The 27,036-nt window shown below is 41.7% G+C and overlaps 1 protein-coding gene across 1 annotated transcript in view; it reads right to left on the reverse strand.

Annotated features, from left to right (window-relative positions):
• The window catches only part of LOC124622498 (protein PTOV1 homolog), a 319,275-nt gene that overhangs the window by 48,391 nt on the left and 243,848 nt on the right, over window positions 1-27,036 (reverse strand). Inside the window, exon 10 of the mRNA XM_047148215.1 lies at window positions 3,515-3,712. Coding sequence (XP_047004171.1) covers window positions 3,515-3,712 — 198 coding nt within the window. The remainder of the gene's footprint in view (window positions 1-3,514; window positions 3,713-27,036) is intronic.

The raw sequence follows: 27,036 nt of genomic DNA on the forward strand, positions 1-27,036 counted from the left end.
CACCCAACAAAAACATGTACCATAGAGGAGCACCCTCAGTATTGAACTTCTTTTGTAGTCATAATAAATCACTTCATGAAAATTGCAGAGTGCCAGATCCACTATGTTAGACTCAGTACTGCCTGCATCTTCAATCACCGTTCACAGCATGGTTTGAAATCCAGTGGTGGGGGAACCACTCAGCACATGCTCAAAGGTTGAGAAATAATGCTCTTTCAAACTGAAATAATCCCAATGTTGCCAGACTTATGGTTTATGAGCTATTAAAAACTTTTGGTACAGCTCTCATATCCTTAAATATCAAAGATGTACTTCCCACTCTTCTGAAGCACCCACCAGACTTCAGCAATCAATGGGTACAGAGCAGATGGATGATATCTGCACAACTCACACCCCAGGTGCAGCCAAGCATATTCCATACATCTAATTTTGCATGCTAATGCATGGATGTGGAATGACTCAAAACATTTAATTCATTATTATGTTCATATCATTAAGGACCACAAAAAAGATTGAGAATTCAAACACAATCAGTAAGTTCTAATTACACTCACTGGTGATTGAAATTTTGTGAGTAGATTCCAGTGCAACGAAAAACACCTTTGTTTTAATGATGTCCACCCCAAATCCTGTATCATGTCAGTGACACTCTCTCCTTCATTTTGCAATAATACAAAATGTGCTACTCTTCTTTGAACTTTCTCAATGTACTCCAACAGTTTTCAAATATTACCTAAACAATTATTTATAAAGTAAAAGAGACCTTCTTTGGAGCTGACTACAATTAGAAATTAATTTTTATAATATTTTTTACTCATTCTGATCTTGTGTTTTGTTTGTGGACTGGAAATTTATTTGCAGTGATTGATGGTTTTCAATTTTGCGTTTGGCTACCTTCATATGGACAGGCTATTTCTGGTCTCAATGTATGTGCTTCAGTCATATAGGCCCAATGAAAACTGCAACACTGGTTTTCATTGTTCAGTATCACTGTTAACATTTGAGCTACATAGGTCAAACAAAAATTTTATTCCACTGTCTGTATTTGAATTTTTTATTCGGTCTACTCTGGAAAATTTCAGAGTATGCTGACGCAATAGCTCCATACTTGACAATCATATACAACCGTTCGCCCCAAGAAAGATCCATACCCGAAGACTGGAAAGTTGCACAGGTCACACCAATATCCTAGAAAGATAGCAGGAGTAACCCACTAAATTACAGGCCCATGTCATTAATGTCAATATGCAGCAGGATTTTGGAACATGTATCATGTTCGAACATTATGCATTACCTCGAAGAGAACGGTCTATTGACACACAGTCAACACAGATTTAGAAAACTTCATTCTTGTGAAACACAACTATCTCTTTACTCACATGAAGTGTTGAGTGCTATTGACAAGGGATTAACTGATTTCATATTTCTAGATTTCCAGAAGGCTTTGGACATGGTACCACACAGGCAGCTTGTAGAGAAATTGCATACTTATGGAATATCATCTCAGTTATGTAACTGGATTCATGATTTCCTGTCAGAGAGGTCACAGTCCATAGTAAAATCATCAAATAAAACAGGAGGGATTTCTGGCATTCCCCAAGATCATGCTACAGGCCCTTTGCTGTTCCTTATCTATATGAACAATTTAGGAGACAATGTGAGCAGCTGTCTTAAGTTGTTTGCAGATGATGCTGTCATTTATTGACTGCTAAAGTCATTAGAAGATCAAAACAAATTGCAACACAATTTAGAAAAGATGGTGCAAAAATTGGCAATTGACACTAAGTAATGAAAAGTGTGCCATCATCTACATGAGTGCTAAAAGAAATCTGTTAAACTTCAATTACACTATAAATCAGTCAAATCTAAAGGCTGTAAATTCAACGAAATACCTAGGTATTACATTTACAAACAACTTAAACTGGAAGGAACACATAGGAGATGTTGTGCGGAAGGCTAACCGAAGATTGCCTTTTACTGGCACAACACTTAGAAAATGTAACAGATCTACTAAAGAGACTGCCTACATTGCATTTGTCCGTCCTCTTATAGAATACTGCTATGCAGTAAGGGATCCTTACCAAATAGGATTGACATCAAGAAAGTCCAAAGAAGGGCAGCACGTTTTGTATTATTGTGAAATAGGGGAGAGAGTGTCACTGAAGTGATACAGGATTTGGGGTGGACATCAGTAACACAAAGGCGTTTTTCGCTGCAGTGGAATCTTCTCACGAAATTTCTATCACCAACTTTCTCCTTCGAATGCTAAAATATTTTGTCGACACCAATCTACTCGGTGAGAAATGATTATCATAATAAAATGAGGCTAATCAGAGCTCGCATGGAAAGATACAGGTGTTCATTTTATCTGTGTGCTGTATAAGATTGGAACAGTAGGGAATTACTGTGAAGGTGGTTTTATGAACCCTCTGCAAGGCACTTAAATGTCATTTGCAGAGTATCCATGTAGATGTAGAGGTGTCATTTTCTGATTATCTTTTTGTTTTGTAAGAGTGTGTCGGGCATCATAGTCTTCATTTGACCTAAATAGGTCAATTGCATTATTCAATTCCAACTTCATTTTTTCTGTATTTTTTCATTCAGTTTATTCTAGAGAAATTTGTCTCCATTACTTTTCAATTTTTTTGTTGCTTTGGAATAAGCTTAACTTTTTTTAGTTTGTCCCTTCCCAAAAACTCCTCGTTCCCACACTTGTTCTGTTAATTTCATTTTACTAGCTGATAGAAATATTTTGCATTTTTATGTGTGGTTTTTTTTTATATATACCATAATGGTTTATCTTGTGTTCGTTGTCTTAAAGGATGTAATTGGCCCGTTACTAAATGTTGCCTATGGTTGTGTTAGTAACTCGTGTACACTATGTTCCCTATTTGAAATATGATGTCTCGGAAGTTTGGAATCTGACCCTGCTCTAATATCAATAAATAAGGCATCAGACCACAAGAAACCTGATGAAATGGATACATACAGCAAGACTGAATATATTATTTCTAACATCTTAACTTTTCAGAAACAACAGATAGCACTGCATTCCCTAAAGTTGATTAGGTACACTAGTAAGACAGATTTTTACCAACTTTCTGGATGTAATTACAAGTTCATTAATTTCAGGAGGATAAACTACCTAGACTTTTCATTCACTGGTTCAGTCTGCATATATACATCGTAGATCTTTGAGACTTGAAAATATCTTTGGAACAATATAGTTACATTTGACTGTTGAAATTGTTTTAATTTAGGTTGCATCCAGTTGAAACTTGTATATATGAATAACCATCTCTAAGAATAACTCAGTAACACAATTTAATCATAACGATTAGTGAAAATTGGAAATTTTTTAAATTATTATTTTTGTTGCCTCACTGTACTATTAAAGAATACCAAAGGAAATAATCAAATACACACTAACTTTATAAATTAAAGAAAGCAGATGAGATGAACAGAGACATTCTCTGATTAATATTCTTAAAATTGCTTTCAATATAGCGTTTACCTCAAGTTGGGACTTTTCTTGCATTTCTTGGGTTTCCTGTTGACCAACTTCCATGTTATCAATTGGCGGCTGTTGAGGACCAGGACCTCCAGCTGCCTGACAATCTTGAATAGTGCCTCCTGGACCTTGCTGCTGCTGCTGTTGCTGCTCCTGCTGAGATTGCTGCTGTTGCGCAAGTGGTATTTGTTGATCCTGCTCCTGCAGGATGAGAATATCAAATTCTGCCATCAAGAAAAAATGTTTGACAACGCATATCCAAAGTTCCATTATCAGTACACAGTACACTGACAAGCACACACCCTGCAAAGAAAGCTCTGTTAGCTCAGGGCAAAAATCAGAAAAAAATCAATGTGTAAATTTTCAAAATTCAAGCAATGGAAACTCCAGGTTGGAATATCATCAATATAAGGAAAAGATAGATTGTTACTTAATGTAAATATGATACACTGAGTTGCAGACACGTGCAATGTAAAGACACTTACACATTAACATTTGCCCAAAGCCTTCATCATAAAAGGAAGCACACGGACGTTTATCCATGCAAGCAAGCACACTTCACGCACACGTGATCAGCTTCTCTGGCAGCTCGAACGTGAATGCAGCTGTCACATAGAATGGAAGCAGCAATCTGGAGGGGGCTGGGGAAGGCAGGGTATCAGTGGCGGGAGAGAAGAGCACTGTCTGGTGGAGTGTGCAAGGACTGGACTACCAACAGGCACAGCATTGGGAAGCTGATGGGCAGGGAGGCGGGAGGTGATGGGAAAGGGGGGGGGGGGGGGGGGCGAGTAGGGAATGAAAATGGATAGGAGTAGGGAAAGGGAAAGATAGGTGGGTGCATTGTCAGAGGGTGGCACACAAAGAGGGTGGGAGATGAGAAAAGGGAGGTGGTCATAGTACAGAGAAGAGGGAAACTGTTGGCAACAGGTTACCGAAGGTTGAGGATGGGTTATTTTCGGGATAGAGAACGTGTTGTAAAAATAATTCCCATAAAAACTGGTGGTGGAGGGGAGGATCCAAAGGGCTTGAGTAGTGAGGCAGCCATTGTAAGCAAGCTGTTGGCCACAGTTTGGCAGTCACTCTTTACCCTGGTGGATAGCTGGTTGGTAATCATAGCAATATAAAAAGCTGTGCAATGACTGCAGCAGAGCTAGTATATGAAATGGCTGCTTTCACAGGTGGCCTTGCCATTGATGGGATAGGATAAGTCTGCAAGAGGACTGTATTAGGAAGTGCTGGTTCTTTCATATGGATACAATCCCTGTGGCAAAGGGATTGGGAGTGGAACAGGGGTGGGCTAGGATGCTATGTAGATTGGGTGGGTGAAGGAACACCACTTTAGGAGGGGTGAGAAGCGTCTTGGGTAGGATGTCCCTCATTTAGTGCATGATGATGTGCAATCAAAGCCCTGGGTAGGATGCAGTTGTTCCAGCTGGGACAGTAATGGATGATGAAGGGGGCGGTCCTTTGTAGCTGGTTCTTGATGGTTGTGGGAGCATTGGGAATCTGAGGATAATGGCACAGGAGACCCTCAGCATACTGGGCAAGGGAGTTCTTGCCTCTGCAGGTACGCCACCCCATCTAGCCACATTGTATGGGAGGGATATTTTGGGTGGAAGAAATGACAGCTGTCAAAATGCAGGTAGTGTTGGTAGTTGATAAATGTAATGTGGACAGAGGTGTGGATGGAGCCATCAGAGAGTAGGAGGTCCAACATCAAAGACATCAACCACTTTCTTCACCAGCTCTCCTCCATTCTCACCCCTTTATCTTCTGGATCCCTACTCATCACTGACAATGCTCCCTCCCTATACACCAACATCTTTCATGCCCATGTCTTACCTTTCCCAACATTGTTCAGGTTCCATGCCCACTACTTCATTCCTAATACATCTTACTAACTTGATACTAACTCACAACTACTTCTCCTTTGGAGTGGAGGTATACAAACAAATCTGCGGCACAACCATGGGCACCCGCATGGCACCCTCCTATGCCAGCCTGTTTATGGGCCATCTAGGAGACTTTTCTAGTCTCCCAAATGCCAAACCTCTAATTTGGTTCACATTCATTGATGATATTTTCATAATTTGGACTCAGGACTGTGACACCTTCATTCATTCACAACCTCAACACCTTGTTTCCCGCTTCACCTGATCCTCCTCAGCTCAGCATGCCACCTTCCTGGATGTTAACCTCCTCCTCTTTGATGGCTCCATCCACACCTCTGGCCGCATTAAACTACCAACAATGCCTGCATTTTGACAGCTGTCATCATTTTCACACCAAAAAATCCTTCCTTCACATCCTGATCACCTGGCAACGGCATATCTGCAGTGAGAAGAAATCTCTTGCCCATTGTGCTGAGGGTCTCACCAAGGCCTCACAGACAGGCACTATTGCCCAAACCTAGTCTGCAAACAGATCTCCTGTGCCATTTCCCCTCACACCCACAATCCTCCCACCAGCCTCAAGAAACAGCTACAAAGGAGTGCCCCCTTCATAACCCACTATTACCCGAGACTAAAACAAAATTGAAACCAATACTTTTCTTCTTCTTCTTCTTCTTCTTCTTTCTTGGCTCTACAGCTCATGATGAGCCTTGGCCTCTTCTACAATTTCCTTCCATCTCTCGTGGTCCTTTGCCAATACTCTCCAGTTTCTATAGCCCATCTTCCTAAGATCTTCGATTACTCCATCTTCCCATCTGGCTCTTGGTCGACCACGTCCTCTCTGCCCTCCTGGCTTTCCTTCTAATATTCTTTTTGGTACTTCTGTATCATTCATGTGAGCCACAAGTCCCGCCCACCTCAGTCAGGATGATTTCACTATCCTTCTGATGGGTTGGTCTTTGTATATGGTATACAACTCATGGTTGTATCTCCTCCTCCATCTTCCTCTTTCACAGATTGGGCCGATAATTTGTCTAAGTACCTTTCTTTCAAATGCATCCAGTGTTTCAATATATTTACTTGTTAATGTCCAGGCTTCAGAGGCATATGTAAGCACTGGTCGTATAAGTGATTTACACATAGTTAATTTCATAGTACGAGTCAGGAGCCTTGAGGATAGAAGTCTTGTTATGGCAAAATAGACTCTGTTGGCCAGTATTAATCTCTGCGCTTAATTTCAAAGAAGGTATCATTTAGATGTGTAACTGTCGAACCCAAATACTTGAAATGTTCAACTCTCTCAAATGTATAATTGCCCACTGTTATTGCATTTGGCATATTTTTTCTATGTGCTTTTCCAGCTGCCATATATTTTGTTTTTTGTTCATTAATAATTAACCCCCTGTTCCTACTGGCCTGTTCAAGAGCTATAAATGTCTCTTCCATTGCTTTTTGTGTTGTTGCTATTATATCTGTGTCATCTGTGTAGGCCAGTATCTGCACCGATTTATAGAAGATCGTTCCTCTGTTCAGAAGGTTTCTCATCACCTTCTCCAGGGTGGCATTAAAGAGAAGGCATGCCAATGCATCCCCTTGTCCCACTCCATTTTTAATACTCAATGTGTTGGACATCATTCCCTCTATTCTTACACTACCTTGTGTTTCGCTCATTGTCATTCTCACCAGCCTTACCAACTTTCTAGATTCCCAGTTCATCTAGAGCTTGATATAACTGCTCTCTATTTATGCTATCATAAGCTGCTTTGAACTCTATAAAGAGGTGATGCGTTCCAACTCCGTATTCGTTTGTTTTTTCCAGGATTTGTCTTAAGGTGAATATTTGATCTATGGTTGACTTCCCAGGAAGGAATCCGCATTGATACGGCCCCGTCTCCCTCTGTATGATTGGGAGTATTCTGTCGAATAATATATTAGAGAGTATTTTATATTCCAAATTACGTAGTGTGATCCCTCTGTAGTTGCCACACTCCATCTTATCTCCTTTCTTATATATGGGACACATGATACCCTCTTTCCATTGTTGGGGCATTTTTTTCTCTTCCCATATTCTGGTGACCATTTTCAGAAGGCTTTGTTCCAGCTCTCTGCCTCCTTGCTTAAACAGTTCTGCTGGAATACAATCTGTCCCTGCCTAAAATGGTGTCTCATCCTCCACCCAACCTCCACAACATCCGAGTCCATCCCTATGTCGTCCCCAATCACAAACCCTTGCCACAGGGATCATATCACTGTGGAAGACCCAGGTGAAAAACCTGCCAAATCCTCCCACCCAGCACTTCCCAATACAGTCCTGTCAAAGGTATATCCTACCCCACCAGAGGCCGGGCCACCTAGGAAAGCTGCTATGTCATGTAACAGGTCTGCTGCAATCATTGCACACAGCTTTTCATATTGATATGACTACCAACCAGCTGTCCACAAGGATAAACAGCTACTGCTAAACTGTGCCCAAGAGTAATGTAGACCACCATATAGTACAACATGTACCTGAACATAACATGCTTGATTTCGATAGCTGATTCACTACCTCAGACATCTAGGTCCTGTCCTCCACCACCAGTTTTTCTGAACTATGCGGATGGGAGTTATCCTTACAACACATTGACTGCTCCTGAAATCATCCTGGATGCACCCCCCCCCCCCCCTCCTTTCCCTTCCCCGCTCATCTCCTTTTTCACTTCCTGTTCTCCCCTCCCCCCTTCTCATCTCCCTGCCCCCACAGCCTCCCAATGCTGCACCTACTGGCAGTCTAGTCCTTGTACAATCCACCAGACAGCACTTTTCTCTCCCCCACTGTTACCCTGCTATTCTTGCCTCTTCCCCACCCCCTCCAGATTGCTGCTTCCATTCTATGTGACAGTTGAATTCTTGTCCAAGGTGCCAGAGTTGGCAGTCATGTTTGCATGAAGTGTGCTTGCTTGCACAAATGAATGAGTGTGTATTTCCTTTTCTGTTGAAGGCATTGACTGAAAGCTAATGTGTAACTGTCTTTTTCATTGCGACTGTCTGCAACTTAATGTGTCATCTTTACATTAAGTAGCAATCTACCTTTCCCAGAATCCAGAGACACATATGAGTGGCTAGACGAGGGGGCTGAACAAATATAATGGAAAACCTTTTCAGGAAGACTTGTAAATGAATAATATTTTTCATATTTTAAAATTTTCCCCCTCCTGTACTAGATTTTTTCTAAAAGTAAAAGTAATTTTGTATTTTTGCATGATATATTACTACAACCCACAAATTTTGTTGTTGTGTTGGTAAACATATCAGAAAGGTGTCTGTAGAGTATTAGCCATGTCAGATATTTAGCATGTTGTCAGCTGCAAAAACTGTTACATGTGCTTTGGTAGAGCTGGTGATTCTTTTGTGTGGAAATAGATCAGAGAATTTGTATTAATTTTCCTATAAGAATGGAATAAAGTGCAGAATTTCACCTTCTGAAGATAATTCACAGTCAGCCATTCTATCTCCCTTGTCATTTTGTAGTTTTGTAAAGTAAATTTTTCTTTCAGTACGAAAACTTAAACTGTAAAAATCTGCTCTGGTCTGTTTATTGTGCACATCCTTCATTAATGACTTTTTTTACAATGTGTTGGATGAGCCGTCTTTTCTATATATGTGGAGGGATGAGTTGTGGAAGAAAATGTCATTGCTTCCTGTTTAAAAAATGAATTTTTCTTATCAACATATTAAGATGAAGTGAAGCAGAAAGCCAACAGTTATCTCATCCACTAAGTGACTACATGGAACAAAATTAGAATGACCGCAACTGGTTTACTTACAGAACAAAGCAAACTTTCAATGGTTAACAGCAGCAATAGGGACTAATTCATGTTCTCCATGAAAAGGATGGATCTATCAACACAAAATCCAATAGGGATAATTTAGGAGTGTGTAAATGGTGAGTAAGAAATCAGGAATATGGGTTAAGTACTATGAACAGCCTTGTGAACACATTATCACATCCAAGATAGAGATAAAGTCAAGACCCACCACAATAGCACAAATATATATGCCTACTAACACAACAGATATGAGGTGAACATTTAATTACATTGGGAGACTGCAATACTAAAGTAGGAACAGAAAGAGAAGGAGTAATAGTTTGAGAATATGCACTGCAGAAACAGAATGAAAGGATTAGTCACCTGGCAGAATTTCCCATAGTGCACAATTTAATCCATGGAAGGTTTCAGGTAGATTAGAAAATGGTACAACAGAGATTTTGAAAGTAGATTTCAGTTTGTCAATCATTTCCTGGGGCAGAGGTGGACTCTTAAATGCTGATCAAAATTAAAGAAATTGAGTGAAAGTATGAAATTAAGGAGAAGGCATATGAAACAACGACAGGTCCTTGGTAGTCTCAAAATGGAGTATTGGGCAACCATTGAGTAAAAAAATAGGTGAATGAAATAAAACAGAAGATGAAACAGTGAAGGCCATTCACGAACAATTGTGCAAACAATTACTGACCAGTAAAGACACTTGGACAACACACAAAACATTTAATTTAAATCAAAAAGTGGAAGCCCCAGGTCGGAATATCAATAATGTAGGAAAAGATAGGTTGCTACTTACCATAAATAAGATATGTCAAGTTGCAGCAGGCACAGTTAAAAGACACTCACATGTAGCTTTCGGCCATAGCATTCATCAGTAAAAAAAAAAAAAAAAAAAAAAAAAAACCCACACACACACACACACACAAAAAGGAGAAGAAGAAAGAAAGACAGCACACCTCGTGTACACACGACTGCCAACTCCAGCATCTCGGGCTGGAATGCATCATGTGGGATGCAAGAAGCAATCTGGCGAGGGTGGGGAAGGGGAAGGGATAGTAGAGTATGGGTGGGGAGAGAGCTGAACACCGTCCGGTGGAGTGTGCGGGTACTAGACTCCAACAGGAGCAATGTCAAGAGATTGTGGGGCAGGGAGCTGTGGTGGTGGTGGGGACTGTGCAATGACTGCAGCAGAGCTGGTAAATGACATGGCTGCTTTCATAGGTGGTCCAGCTGCTGATGAGGTAAGATAAACATGTTACAGGACTGGAATAGGAAGTGTTGAATGGGTGGATTGAGCAGGTTTTGCACCTGGATCTTCCACAGGGATGTGATCCTTGTGGCAAGGGGTTGGGATTGGGAGTGACATAGGGAAGGACTAGGAGCTTGTGGACATTGGGTGGGTGATGCAACACCACTTTAGGAGGGGTGGGAAATATCTTGGGTAGGATGTCACTCATTTCAGGGCACGATGACAGGTAATCAAAGCCCTGGAGAAGGATGTGGTTCAGTTGTTCCAGTTCAGGATGGTACTGGGTGATGATGGGGACACTCCGTTGTGGCTGGTTTTTGGGGGGTGGTGGGAGGATTGGGGTTGTGAGGGGAACTGGCATGGGAGATCTGTTTGCGGACTAGGCCTGGGGTTAGTGCCTGTCTGTGAAGGCACTCAGCATACTGAGCAGGGGGGTTTTTGTCACTGCAGATATGCCATCCCTGTGTAGCCAGGTCATAGGAGGGAGTTTTTGGTGTGAAAGGGATGACAGCTTCCAAAATGCAGGTACTGTTGGTGGTTGGTGGGTTTAACATGGACAGAGATGGAGCCATCAGAGAGGAGGAGGTCAACATCTAGGAAGGTGGCATGCTACGTTGAGGAGGACCACATGGAGTGGATGGGAGAGAAAGTGTTGAGGTTGTGAAGGAACAAAGATAGGGTGTCTTGGCTCTGGATCCAGATCATGAAGATATCAACAATGAACCTCAACCAGGCTAGGGGTTTGGTGTTTTGGGAGAGGCCATCGCCAAACTGTAGCCAAGAGCAAAGTAGACTACCCCATGGCAAACCTTCCACTTGATTTTAATGGCTGCTTCACTACCCATGCCATATGGATCCTTCCCTCCACCACCAGCTTTTCTGAGGTGTGCAGATGGGGGTTATCTTAACAACATATTCTCCACTCCCGTAATTATCCTGGCCTTAACCTACAGTAACATAATGTCCCCACACCCTCCATCCAACAGTTTTCACTCTCCTATGTCCTATCATCCCCTCCCATTCTCGTCTGACAACCTGTTTATTTGCAACCCTCTGCCAATGCATCCATCTGTTTTTCCCTGCTCCTCTCCTTTTTTATTCTTTTTTTCCCCACCGCCCTGCCCCACAACCTCGTGACGCTGCATCTGTTGGAGTTTAGTATCTGCACACTCCACCAGACAGTGTTCATCCCTTTCCCCACCAGTACACTACTATCCCTATCTCTTCCCCACCCCCTCCAGATTGCTGCTTGCATCCCATGTTATGTTGCAATCCGGTCAAAGATGCTGGAGTCGGCGATCGTGTGTGTGTGTGTGTGTGTGTGTGTGTGTGTGTGTGTGTGTGAGAGAGAGAGAGAGAGAGAGAGAGAGAGAGAGAGAGAGAGAGAGACTGATGAAGACTGTGGCCAAAAACTATATGTGAGTGTCTTTTTATCGCGCCTGTCTGCAACTTGACATGTCTTTTTTATGGTAAGTCGCAATCTATCTTTTCCTACATTGCAAAAAAGGAAATTTAATTGACGAGGGAGAATATATAAAATTGTTGCAAACACAGCAGGCCCAAGGAAATACAGGTGTCTAAAAAATGAGTTTGGCAGAAAGTTCAAAATAGCAAAGCAGGACGAGCCGAAGGAGAAATGCAAATCTGTACGTATGACTGTAGAAATGGTAAATTCAAAATACAAGAAAATTAAAGAAACCTTCAGAAAATGAGAAGTGGCTTTGTGAATATCAGGAGCTCACATGGCAAGCCAGTACTAAACAAAGAAGAGAAGGCTGAAAGGTGGAAGAAATATATAACAGAGCTATATAAAGGAAATAAACTTAAAAACAATATTATGGATGATAATGCAGAGGTATATGAGGTGGGAGATTTGACAGTGTGATCGATATGCCAAAGAAAATTGCAAGTAACAGCAAATAGGTGCGTGAAATATCTCGGCACAACAAAATTATGTTTAAACATAAAGCAGGGTATTAACTCAACAACCAAATTCTCATTAACATTGTCTAGTTGCAGATGACACGCTACCAATGCATAATAAAGTAAAATGGTCCTGCAGATGCATATAATGTAAAACTGAGGTAATGACAAAAACAAACAAAAACTGTTTTTTAGGCCTAATTTTCAAAGATTAGTTATCACTCAAAACATGTTCACATTTCACAGATTTTATTACAGAAAACCCATTGACAATGCACAAACCTGCTGACATATATTTGGGTCACGTGAAAAAACAGTGTTTTGTACGACAGATGGACCTTATACCAACAAGTATAACAAATATTTGACAGAGCACTGAAAGATCTATGTCAAAACAAGACAACGAGCATAGTCAACATTACCTTGAAATTATTATGATATTTTGGAGACCCAGTCATGAGAAAACTGTGTCATCTAGTAAGCACAACACATGAGAAAGGCAAAACACTGTCATAGTTCAAGAATAATTTACTAAAGCCAGATCTAAAAAATTCAGGTGCTGACAAGTGAATACAGGGTGACTCAAAAAGAATACCACAACTTAAGGAATTTAAAACTCTGCAACGACAAAAGGCAGAGCTAAGCACTATCTGTCGGTGAATTAAGGGAGCTATAAAGTTTCATTTAGTTGCACATTTGTTCGCTTGAGGCGCTGTTGACTAGGCGTCAGCGTCAGTTGATGCTAAGATGGTGACCGCTCAACAGAAAGCTTTTTGTGTTATTGAGTACGGCAGAAGTGAATCGACGACAGTTGTTCAGCGTGCATTTCGAACGAAGTATGGTGTTAAACCTCCTGATAGGTGGTGTATTAAACGTTGGTATAAACAGTTTACAGAGAATGGGTGTTTGTGCAAAGGGAAAAGTTCTGGACGGCCGAGAACGAGTGATGAAAATGTAGCACGCATCCAGCAAGCATTTGTTCGCAGCCCAGGAAAATCGACTCGCAGAGCTAGCAGAGAGCTCCAAATTCCACAATCAACTGTATGGAGAGTCCTACGAAAAAGGTTAGTTATGAAACCTTATCGTCTGAAATTGGTTCAAGCACTGTCTGCACCTGATAAGATTAAAAGAATCGATTTCTGTGATTTTATCCTTGCTCAAATGGAAACAGGTGAATCTTTCGTTTCAAAGATTGTGTTTAGTGAGGAAGCAACTTTCCACACTAACGGGAAAGTCAACCGTCACAATGTCTGTATATGGGGCACTGAGAATCCGCAGGAAACAACTCAGTATGAACGCGATTCGCCTAAGGTGAACGTTTTCTGTGCCATTTCAGCCAACAAAGTTTTTGGTCCCTTTTTCTTCGAAGGTGCTACTGTAACTGGACTACAGTATCTGGAGATGTTAGAGAATTGGCTGTTCCCTCAGCTCGAACAAGAAGCACAACAATTCATATTTCAGCAGGATGGAGCGCCACCACATTGGCACTTATCTGTCCGTAACTACCTGAACGTCAACTACCCGAGGCGATGGATCGGCCGCCAGGCAGCCCGTGACAGAGCACTTCATCACTGGCCTCCAAGAAGCCCTGATCTTACCCCCTGCGATTTTTTCTTATGGGGGTATGTTAAGGATATGGTGTTTCGGCCACCTCTCCCAGCCACCATTGATGATTTGAAACGAGAAATAACAGCAGCTATCCAAACTGTTACGTCTGATATGCTACAGAGAGTGTGGAACGAGTTGGAGTATCGGGTTGATATTGCTCGTGTGTCTGGAGGGGGCCATATTGAACATCTCTGAACTTATTTTTGAGTGAAAAAAACCTTTTTAAATACTCTTTGTAATGATGTATAACAGAAGGTTATATTATGTTTCTTTCATTAAATACACATTTTTAAAGTTGTGGTATTCTTTTTGAATCACCCTGTATTATCGTACCATCAGTATAAAATGTCAAGATTACGAAATAGCTACTAATGCAAATTATTTACACAATCATGGAAAGACTGAGATAACCCAACCTGAATTCCAGAGAAATGACGGAACATGCAGGACAATACTGATCGTACAACTTGCCTTATAAGACTCACTTGGAAAAGGTACGTCTACATACACAGCATTTGTAGATTTAGAGAAAGCTTTTAACAATGTTGAGTGGAATAAATTCTTTGAAATTCTGAAGGCAGCTAGGATAAAATAGTAGTAACTGGTTATCTATAATCTGAAAATAAACCAGGCTGCATTTGTAAGGACCAATGGATATAAAAAGGTGGCAGCTGTTCAGAAGGGAGTGCAACAGGGTTGTCGGGTTGTAGACTATTCCCGATGTTATTCAGTCTGTGCAGTGATAAAGCAGTAAAGGAAACTAAGAATAAATTTGGAAAGGAGATTTAAGTTCAGGGAAAATAAATGATAACTTTAAGGTTTGCCAATGAGACTGTAATTCTATCAGACACAGCAAAGGACTTGGAAGAACAACTGAATGGAACTGATAGTTTCTTGAGAATAGGTTATAAGATTAATATCAATGAAAGTTAAACAAAAGTAGCAGAATTAAATCATGTAATGCTGAAGGAATTAGATTAGGAAATGAGACACTGAATGTGGTAGATGAAGTTTGCTATTAGGGGCCGAAAGTATCTGCTGATGGCGATGGCAAAAATAGAGATGATACAAAGTGCAGATTTGCAACAGCAAGAAAATCTTTTGTGAGAAAGACACAGATATTAATATTAAATAAAAATGTAAGTATGGGGAAGCATTTTCTGAATGTACTTGTCTGGAATGTAACCTGATACGGAAATGGCTCGTGGGTGAAAACAGTACAGACAAGAAGAAATTAAAAGCTTTTGAAATGGGGTGTTACAGAAAAATTTTAAAAATCACAGAGGTAGATTGAATCTTGCCATGGCCTTGAGGATGTGCATTTGGCTGTCTGTGTAGTTGCGTAGGTGAATGTGTGTGCTTCTACCAGAGAAAGAGCACTAGCTCGAAAGCTAGTATAATTAGTTTTCTGTAGTGTGTTTCTATTTGCCACACATCAGTCAGCTATAGGTGAGAGTTTGCCTTTATTTTAAGTAAATGGGCAGACTGAATAACTAATGAAAAGATACTAAATGAAACTGGGAAGAAAAGAGCTAAAGCACAACTTGACAACAAGAAAGGGTAGGCTGATAGAGCACATGCTGAAGCATTAAGAAATAATTTGGTAATCGAGGGAAGCGTGAAGGGTTAAAATTGTAGTGGGCGATTAAAGCTTGAATACTGTAAGCATGTTCAAATGAATGTTAAGCAGAGATGAAGGGAGTTGCACAGGATAGACTAGCATGGAGAGCTGCCTCAAACCAGTCTTCAGACTGAAGACATACAAAAGCAAGATTGACGGATTTTCTAACTTCTGAAAGAAGAGTTACAGATTGCAGTTTTTAGTTCAGTATGCTGTCAGATATGTTTTGGGATTGGAAATTATATCCCAATGTTAGGTGGGAACATGGTTTATCTGAACGCAGTTTACAATCTTGGTTCATTCTGGAAATTCATTGTACAAAAGCTACAGGGAAAAATACACAGCACAGCGTATTATCTGGAAATCAGCCCAACATCTAAAGCTGTAAACTACTGTGGAGTGCATGACAGAGGGTGATTAACATGGCACCCCATCTTAGAGATTCTTCTTCTTCCATTTAAATATGCAGTGCTGGAAGAATGAATATTTAAATATCTTTGGGAGTGCTACATCTAATCTTATCTTGACAATCCCTATGGGACAATACATATGAAGCTGAAGAATATCTCTCCAGTCTCCACTTCATATTGTTTCTTGAAATTTTGTAAGTAGGCTTTCATGGAATAACTGGTGTTTGTTTGCCAATTAATGTCTTTCAACATTCTTATTACACTCTTCCACGTGTCAAACAAACTCGTCGCTGATAATCTCACCATCGAGCATCCATAAGCTTCTCAAACAAATTTGTGACCACTTGAGCAATATTCTGAGAGGGGATACATATATTACGATCTGCAAGCAATCTTGTAGAATGGCTCCAGATGGAGCTCAGCATTCATAGAAAGGAAAATGCTCAAGGATCTCTAGCTTGCTTAGACAACTATGAGGAAGAAAAGAAGCCACAATCTTCCTCAAGGAACCATCTCCAAATTAAGTAATTTTGGGAAATTAGAGAAACATCTGAGAATGAATGTTCCAAGAGGAACTAAGCAACACATTTCTTCACTTTACTTCTTCCCATATACATATAAAAAATAACCATGATGATACAATCACAGAGATGCAAGGTTGTATGGAGGCTTACTGCCAGTAGTTCTTCCTTCACACCATTCATGAATTGGACAGGTAAAAAAGGAGAATGAAGTCTTTGTGCTACAAATCTTAAGATGGTCCGCAGATTATAGACACAGTTGATAATGCAGAGAATGTAAGAGGCAACAGACATACAGGAATGTTAACACTACCCATTCTGAATATATGTGTGGTGTCTTAACTGCTGTGTTATTTTGCTCGTTAATATTCATATTGACAATTAAGCCCATGATATGGTTTGGTTATGTGAGAGAGATCTTTCTACTGCCCATAGAAATTTAAAGAATTATGGTTAAAATAAATAAAAAAGACCTATACATTTTGCAGTGCCTTGATCAATTACATTCTGTAACCTTTATACTGTGAGACAGACTGACCAAAATCTGCACTCTTGGAGCATGTTCCAGGATTGTCTCTGCATGAAGACAGCACTCTGGCTTCCCTTGTCACTGCTGACAGACATCTAAATGCTTAAGGTTACAGGATACAAAAAACAGCAAAATGCCCCTGATATTTTCCAATGATTTTTAGAGCAACTGACTATGCCTGTTCAGGGTTGCATCAATTATCTGGGTGATATTGTTGTCATGGGTTCCTTCATGGACAATCACTTGAAAAATTTGCTCATTTTGTGTTCTGTCTTACAGTCTGCAGGCTTACAATGTAACGTCATGAAATCTCCACCTTTCCAACCTACTACTGTTTACTTGAAGTTCAAGGTTTCACAGGATGGGGTTCGCCCTCTGCCAGACCCACTGTTACATCTATGCCCCGCCCTTCGTCTGTGAATGAGCTTCAGGGTTTCCTAGGGAAGAGAGCTACTATCATAAATTCCTACTGGGACAGTCACATTGGCCCACCTGTTGCATGCCTTGTTATGCAAGGATGTACCTTCTTGCTGAAGCCTGGATTGCAAATGTGCTTTTCAAATGTTGAAATCCAAACTACTCTAAGCTCCTTGTTTAGCTATAACTACTCTCAGCTCCTTGTTTAGCTATATTCTCTCCAGAGCACCACAAAATACTGGTGACTGACACCTCACAGTACAGCCATGGTGTGGCACGGTGGTGCACCGGTATACCAACAGCTCTCAAGTTTCACCTTATTACTGACCATAAACCCTTGGTTTCCTTGTTCGGCACTCACACTGACAAGGCAGCATACAACCTACAACAATGTGTGCTTTTATTGTCTCATTACAATTACAAAATTCATTTTTGTCCTATGTCTAAACAGTGAATGCTAACACCTTGTCCCGCCTTCCTGTGTGTCCTGATCCCGACTTTGATCATGAAGAATTGCTTTTTGCTTCCATCTTGATATTCAAACTTGGGCCACAATCACGGGATTCCCAATTACAAGCTCATGCATAGCAGCTGCTGTTGCTGCTGACCTGGTTCTCTGCCAGATTATTCACTTTGCAGCAAGGATGGCTAGATAAACGACCGGTTCAGGCTTCAGATTCCCTGTGCGACTATTTTTCCTTATGGTTAACTAGAACAGGGGAAAGGAATGCAGTAGAAGATGAATGGGTGGCTTTAAGAGATAAAACAGTGAAGGCAGCAGAGGATCAAATAGGTAAAAAGACAAGACCTAGTAGAAATGCTCGGATAACACGAGATATTAAATTTAACTGATGAAAGGAGAAAATTTTAAAAATGCAGGAAATGAAGCAGGGGCCAGGGAATACAAACATTTAAAAATGAGATTGACAGACAGTGCAAAATTGCTAAGCAGGACTGGCTAGAGGACAAAAGTAAGGATTTATAAACATATTTCTCTAGAGGAAAGATAGGTAACACCTAGAGGAAAATTACACAGGCCTTTTGGGAAAGGAGAAGCAGTTGTATGAATATAAAGAACTCAGATGGTAAACCAGTCCTAAGCAAAGAAGGGAAAATTGAAAGGTGGGAGTATATAGAGGGTCTATAAAAGGGAGATGAACTTGAAAGCAATATTATAGAAAGGAAAGTGGAGGTAGATGAAGATGAAATGGGAGATGATATACTGCGAGAAAAGTTTGACAAAGCTCTGAAAGATCTAAGTCGAAACAAGGTCCCAGGAGCAGATGGTATTCCATCAGAACTACTGATAGTCTTGGGAACACCAGCCATGACGAAACTATTCCATATCGTGTACAGAAGTAGGAGACAGCCACAGGTGAAATACCTTACACTTCAAGAAGAATATAATAATTCCAATTCCAAAGAAAGTAGGTGTTGACAGATCAGAAGATTACCGAACAATCAGTTTAATAAATCATGATTGGAAAATACGAGGGTTGGAACGTAAATAGTGGCAACTATTTATTCACAACCAATACAAAATAGTTACATGTTTGCACCTGTTACTGTCCTTCAAAGTAGTCACCAGTGTTGTGTAGAACCAGTTGCCTGTGAGCCTGTTCTGTTGATGGTGCGAATAGAGCGGTCTACTGCCTGTCGAATCTTTGGAACAGTTCTGAAGCGAATTCCACGAACTGGTTCCTTCATCTTCGGAATCAAATCAAAGTCACAAGGACTTAAGTCCGGGGAGTATGGTGGATGGTACAGTACTTCTCAAAGCCATTTATCGAACAGAGCAGCCACACCTTGCACTGCAGGCACAAGTTCGTTGTCGTGCAAAATGATGGGTTGCACAGAAAGTGTCACCGCAAAGCTGGTCACAGGTGATGCTCCAAAAACGAACAGTAATACTGCGTACTGACGGTCTGCCATGGAGGAACGTAATGCATTAGGATAACATCATCACAGTTGTACACGCACACTCCATTCGCACCATCAACAGAACAGGCTCTCCTAACGGTATACTGCACCTTCCACATCACTGGCAATGGGTTCTACACAATGTTGGTGGCTACTTTGAAGGACAGTAACAGGTGCAAACATGTAACTCTTTTGTATCGGTTGTGAATAAATAGTTGCCACTATTTAATTTCCAACCCTCGTATTAACACAATTTTTTTTACAGAAGAATGGGAAAAGTGGTAACAACAGACCTCAGGGAAGATCAGTTTGGATTCCGGGGAAATGTAGGAACACGCAAGGCAGTACTGAGTCTATGACTTATCTTAAAAGATAGGTTAAGAAAAGGAATACCTACATTTATAGAACTTGTGGACTTAAAGAGAGATTTTGACACTGTTGACTGGAATACTCTCCTCAAAATTCTGAAGGTAGCAGGGGTAAAATACAAGGAGTGAAAGACAATTTACAACTTGTACAGAAACCAGATGGCAGTTATAAGAGTAGAGGAGCATGAAAGGGATGCAATGATTGAAAGGGGAGTGAGACAGGGTTGTAGCCTATCCCTGACGTTATTCAATATGTACAATGAACAAGCAATAAAGGAAACCAAAGAAAGATCTGGAATAGGAATTAATTTCTAGGGAGAAGAAATAAAAAATCTGAGGTTTGGCAATGACATCGTAATTCTGAGAATGACAGAAAACGACTTGGAAGAGCAGTTGAACGAAATGGATAGTGTTTTCAAAGGAGGATATAAGATGAACATCAACAAAAACAAAACAATGATAATGAAATGTTAAATCAGGTGATGCTACGGGAATTAGATTAGGAAATGAGACACTTCAAGTAGGAGATGAGTTTTGTTATTTGGGCAGCAAAGTAACTGATGATTGCCGAGGTAGAGAGGATATAAAATGTAGACTGGCAATAGCAAGAAAAGCATTTCTGAAGAAAAGAAATTTGTCAACACTGAATACAGATTTAAGTGTTAGGAAGTCCTTTCTGAAGGCATTTGTCTTGAGTGTAGCCATGTGTGGAAGTGAAACATTGACAATAAACAGTTTGGATGAAAGGAGAACAGAAGCTTTTGAAATGTGATACTACAGAAAAATGCTAACGATTAGATGGGTTAATCATGTAACCAGTGAGGAGGTACTGAATAGAACTGTGGAGACAAGGAACTTGTGGCACAACTTGACCAAAAGAAGAGAGTGGTTGACAGGATACATTCTGAGACATCAAGGGATCACCAAAATAGTATTGGAGGGAAGTGTGTGTGGTAAAAATCATAGAGGGGGACTAAGAGATGAATACAGTAAGCAGATTCAGAAATATGTAGGTTGCAGTAGTTATTTGGAAATGAAGACACTCGCATAAGATAGAGTAGCATGGACACCTGCATCAAAACAATCGTCAGACTGAAGACCATAACAACAACAACAACAACAACTCATTTCTGTTTTTGACTGTGTTTTGCTGTTGTCCATGAAAGACCTCTCTCCAACAGTAGTCATTCCTATTGCATTGAGGCACAAGGTTCTCTGCTTGCTTTCTCCACCACAGCTATTGGGGAAATTTGTGCACTAAAATGTTAGCTGGGAGACATGTGTTTTGACCAGGATTTGACGGCAAAATTGTACATTTAGTTGCAGCTTGTGAGCAGTGTGCCCAACAACAGGAGGCTTCCAGGGCATCTCTGTTCCCCTCACCTGCATCATACCAGCCATAGGAAACTATTCATGTAGATTCTGTGGGTCCTTTCTTGAATTCCTACTGGCTCTTGGTTGTGGATGAATCTTCTCAGTTTTCTTACATTCTCCAGTGAGCATTGGCATCGACTGAGGTCACAATTCATACACTTTTGAGGGTTCTTTTCTATTGAGGGGCTGCCTTATATCTTACTTTCCAATAACAGGTCCCAGTTCATTTCTCACAACTTTATATTGTTTTTTCCTATCATGGCATTTGTTGTGTTACAGTTCCGTCATTCCACCCTCAAACAGATAGCGGGGCTGAACAACTAGTGCATACATTCAAGTCTCAAATGAAAAATTTTGTTGTGTATTCTTCACCGGATGATGCCCTTCTCTCTTTTCTGAGCACCTATCACTTCACATGTATGGAGGAGTGGAGCCTGGTTAATTTGCTTCATGGTTGGCAACTATGCACACTCCTCCACCTTCTGCAGCTTACACCGCATCTGCCACCATCAGGTTTGTCTGGCTGCTTCATGCCAGGCTGGCCGATGTGGGTGCATGGGTTTGGTCGTCAGCCGAAGTGGATACCGGCCACTGTTGACTGCCACCGGGGACGCCATTTTTGTGATGTCCATATGATTGATAGCCTGGTGGCAACCCACTTTGATCAGTTGTGCACTCACTTGCTGCCAAAAACTATCGTTTGGCAGGTGTGACCCCCGCCACCGCAGACAATCCCACCGGCCTCCACCTTGAGACCATCATTGCCTACTGGGGAGGTTCCCCCATCCCATTGGCTGCTTCTTCTCCATGCAACACCCTGGTGTTCCTACTTCCCAGTGCCGGTCTGGATCCAGCCTTGGGTCCATTGCCGCAGCCCGCTGTTACGGTCAGGCTGCCTCCGCCAACCCCCTCGCCACCACTGCCTTCGCCATCATCGCCGTTGGGTCCAATCCTGTCTTCTCCATGCTGGGACCTGCTTGTTGATGACGACATAGGGATGGCAATGGTACCCTTCTCTCTGATGCAGTCATCAGGTGCTGTGCAGACCCATTGCCCTTGGGCGTGCCTGCATCCCCACAAGCTCCGGCCCCATGCTCCGGTGCTTGCCTGACACAGTGTCCCACCCCCTCCATTGGCACCAGCTACTGCTGCTCCAGATCTGATGGATGTGTCTCTCATCAGGCCACCAGCATTTCCTCCATTGCCTGGGTCCACAAAGGAGAGGTGTGGTGTATCCTCCTACTAGTGAGAGTGAGTACGCCTGAGGGGGGCGTCACCATGCACGCGTGTTTCAGTTGACTGCCAACTGTATCTGCGTGGGCCAGCCACTGGAGGCTGCCTGTGGGAGGCAGGGAGGCTTGCGTTTGCTTGACATGGCTCCTGCTGTGGCGTCTGCCGATGACTAGCACATATATGTGTGTGGGGCAGTGCTGACTGACCCTCTCTATGTGATTCTAGTTTGTATCATGTTCTGCGTGTTGCGGAGTCCTGAGAGCTTCTTGTTCAGCCAAATCTGTGTGACTTGGATCAGTTTTGTGTATTACTTGGTTACTATAGGATTTTTGTACATCTTGTAATAGGTTTCGAGTTGGTAAAAATGAAATAAATAAAAAAAAATCCATCACATCAATTTTTTGTTTCACTAAATTTTTTGTTTGTTTTTAGCATAAAATTCCTAATAAACTTAAAATTTAGTATTTCTGGTATTAAAAAATGGTCTTCTCACATGAACTCTATCAATTAAAGCTGGACTTGGCAATAATTAAAAAATATGTTGTTAATGTTTGAAGAGGGTAGTGGTGGCAGAGGTGGGTAAAGCAGTTTTTCTGTTGGGAGAAAGGTTGCATTTTTGTGGCGAAACAGGTTAAATTAATTTATAACGAGTGATATACCCAGTGATGGTGAACATGTTTTGACAGTTTATCTGTGGTACTAGGAATAAATATAAACAACTTGGTGTTGGATTAGATCATGTTTCAACAAGCTAAATAAGTTCAGTATCTCTTTGGCAATCTTATGCCACACTCAGTTTATATCCAGCATTCAAACGCTATTGTGCTTGTGTTTTTATTTCTGGAATGTGGCTCACAGAGACCATATAATTTGTCCCGACTGCTTCTGTTATGTTTTTGGTGAAAACACAGTGAAAATTCAACAAAGAAACATAAGTGAGTTTAGGAAGAATGTTTATTTTGTGTATTTCAAATTGAAACCTGGAGATCAAAACAAAGCACGGACTCCACAGAAAAGTGTGCAGAAGATGCAGGGAAGATCTCTGTTTGTGGTTTAAAGGTAAGAAAATGTCATTTCATTTTGGCATTGCTGTGATACGGTGTAAACAGAAAAGTCACACAAGTGACTGCTACTTCTGTCAAAGGATTTAACAAAAATAAGTAAAAAGGATATATCTTACCCAAATCTTGACTCAACTATTCATTCAGTGTTCCATGGCTCTGAAGTAACAGTTCCACAGAAACCACCTAATTTAGATTATATCCTAACAAGGGGCACCTTTGGCCTTGAGTGCTCAAAACCATGCTTAGACTAACACTCCATCATAAAAACAACAGTGGTCTGTGTCATTTCCATGCAACACTCCACTCTTGTCTGTGCCACCAGACAGTAGCATGTTGTAGCTGCACTAACAAATGCTCGAGTTACATGAATGGTATAGCTGCAATACAAATGCATGTCTTTGAGTGTTCGCGTGCAGGTGTGTGTGTGTGTGTGTGTGTGTGTGTGTGTGTGTGTGTGTGTGTGTGGATCTGATGGGCACCCAATGGCGAGATCATCAGTGCCCTTACTCTTATAAAAACAAACGGATGTGGAGATGAACTAAAAGTGTTGTACACGTATGCACTCAAAATGACCACACAGTCACTCCGTATCACATGAACTCTCACTTGCACTAAAACCAATTAGGAGGGAAGAGAGCTAATCAAGAAATCAAAACACAGAGAAAACACAACACAGAATAACTAAAAGAAAAGCACAGGAAAATGTGACTGGCTGACCAGTTACAAAAAATCTAGGGTGAGCCAGCCACCCTTTGACACAATAAGAACATCCTCCCTCGAATCTTGTTAAAACATTGGACAATTCACAACACTTTAAAACTCTAACCACATTCGTTAGATCATTACATAAAATAGACCGAAGATCCACCGGCAAATCTGCCGCAGTCCGCTGGTCGACAAATTAAATGCACTCCAATAAAATGTGGCACACTGTGATCTGCACGCCACAAGCACCACACATTGGTGGGTCCTCTTGCCACAGTAAGAATCCATGTTTCATAGGGCTGTGGCCTGTGCGAAGATGATTAAGAAGGACCTCATCCTGCCAATGTGGCTGGAAGGAGTACTCCATGGCCGAGTTGTGGGCTTGATGAACAGAGCTTTTTATCGGTCACTGCCAGCCACTCTTCTTCCCAGTGTCACACGACTTTGTACCTCAACAGCGAAGCGATAGCATGCTGGGGGATATCACACTGAAATACCAGAGGATCACGACACGCCTCCTTGGCTGCTTGGCTGCTCAATCTGCCCTTTTATTCCCCACAATTCCAATGTGCCCAGGTACCCAGTAGAAAGACAACTCCTTCCCTGGTCGCTGTAGTTGTAGGAGCACATTCTGTATGCTCTGGGTTACTGTATTTGCTGGGTACAAATGTTGGAGAGAGCAAAGGGCACTGAGAGAATCTGAGCAGATGAGAAATCTAACACCAGGAGAACGTCTCATCTGCTCCAGTGCTCACAAGATCGCAGATAATTCTGCATCAAAGACAGTAAATTCTGAAGGCAGTCTGACCTTCAGGCCACAATCCGGGAAAACAACAGAGCAAGCAACAGGGTTCCCCTGCTTAGACCCATCCGTAAAAACAGCTACATGGACGTGGTAATCAGTAAAATATCAGAGAATATCACATTAAAAACAGAAGCAGGAGTGCTATCTCTCCTGTACTGCACCAAATCCTGACTTACTCTGGGCCTCTCCAATAACCAGGGCAGCAGGTGGTTAAAACCCTGGATTTGGGGGTCATACTGGTTCCACACCGAGTGACTCCACCACATGCTGCAAACAGATCCCAAATGGCATCATGGCTCATGGACAGTTGGAAGAAAGAGGTGGATGAGCAACAGTATGGTGTGAGGGTGAAGTTGGAGCTCCAAGGAACTTACACACCTGACGCACCATGAGGAGCTGGCACCGGATGGCAAGTGGCAGTTCCCCTGCCTCAGCACAGGTGCTAGGTATAGGACTGGTTCGATAAGCACCAGTGGCCAGCCCCCATGATGGTCAGCGTCAATAATAAGCAAGTAAAAGGGCCTTGCTGACCCATACACTGTGCAACCATAGTCCAGCTGTAAAAAAAAAACAAAACCCTGATAAAACTGAAGGAGACATGCCCTGTCCACTCCCCAAGAACTGTGACTAAGGCACCTGATGATGTTCAGTGCCTTCAGGGTTCTGGCTTTCAGGTCTCGCAGGTTTGGTAACCATGACAATCGGGAGTCTGATGACTCTCAAGCATACCCACCCCATTACCAACTGTATTTGTACTCACCACTGTTGATGCCACCTCCATATGCAGTAACACTGCTCATACCCAGGGCCTTGCTAAACACACATCTCTCCCAAAGTCCTTCTGACTCCAACCCAACTCCTCAAACTTAAAACTAATTACATCATCACACATAAGGTGAAGACATATAAACAAATTCACCACACAGCCATGGGCATCGTCCTATGCCAATCTGTTTATGGCATATCCCTAGGAAACCTTCCTAGACTCTCCAAATCACATTCTGGTTCACGTTCATTGAGTGTCTCTTCAGGAGCTGGGGCCAGCCCCAAGCCACCTTATTCTCATTCCCCCACAGTCTTAACACCTCCTTTCCCATTTGTTTCACTTGGTTCCCGTAAGTCCAATGTGCTACCTTCCCGGGTATTGATCTCCCACCTCTCTGATAGATCCATCTATATTTCTGTCCATATCAAGCACACAAAGCTGCCATACCTACGACATCAAAAAACTGTACCCATATAGTCTGGCCACATGTGTATCACATGTCTGCAGTGCTGAAGTTCTCAAGGCTTCCAGAGACAGGCATTAACCTTAACCTTAACCTCCCCCTCCCCCCCCCCCCCCCAAACCTGACCTAGTACACAAACACATTTCCTCATGATCCCTTATCCTCCCACTACCCCCAAGAACCAGCTGCAAAGGAACAATCCCCTCATCACCCAACATCATCACAGATTAGAGCCAACTGATCCACGTCCTACAACAGTACTTCAACTATCACTGTAAAATGAACATAAACAGTCACAACCGCAAGAACTACTCTTTTAAGTTACTGGTTTTGATCCATTTTAGACCATCTCATACCATGATGGTAGGCAATGGTGGTGAATGGAGCAAGTGCTATGGCTCCATGAACACTAATTGCTCATGGTATGAGGTCTGAAGATTGTCTAAAACAGACCAAAACCGATAACCTCAAAAAAGGTTCTTGCAGTTGTGACTGTTTGTGTTCATTTTAAAGTAATAAAAGAAACACTGTACTTCAAGAGAAATGTTTTAAAAAATTACTATCACTGTGCCTGGACATGAGGTACATCATAGCCACAATCCTTCCCACTCCTCTTAAAGTGGTATTGCAATCTCCAACCAACCTACATAATACCCTGCTACATATCTACACTATGCACATTTTTAACTCCTTGCCATATGCATCACATCCTTGTGAAAGGCCCATGTGCATGTTCTGCTGATTCACCCACACAGCACAACTTACTCCAGTCTCATTACAGGCTAACCCTGTCCCATCATAGGCAGGACCACTTGTGAAAGCAGCTGTCGAACACCAGCTGTAAGGGCGTC

This window comes from Schistocerca americana, chromosome 7 (assembly GCF_021461395.2).
Source record: "Schistocerca americana isolate TAMUIC-IGC-003095 chromosome 7, iqSchAmer2.1, whole genome shotgun sequence".
NCBI lineage: Eukaryota > Metazoa > Arthropoda > Insecta > Orthoptera > Acrididae > Schistocerca > Schistocerca americana.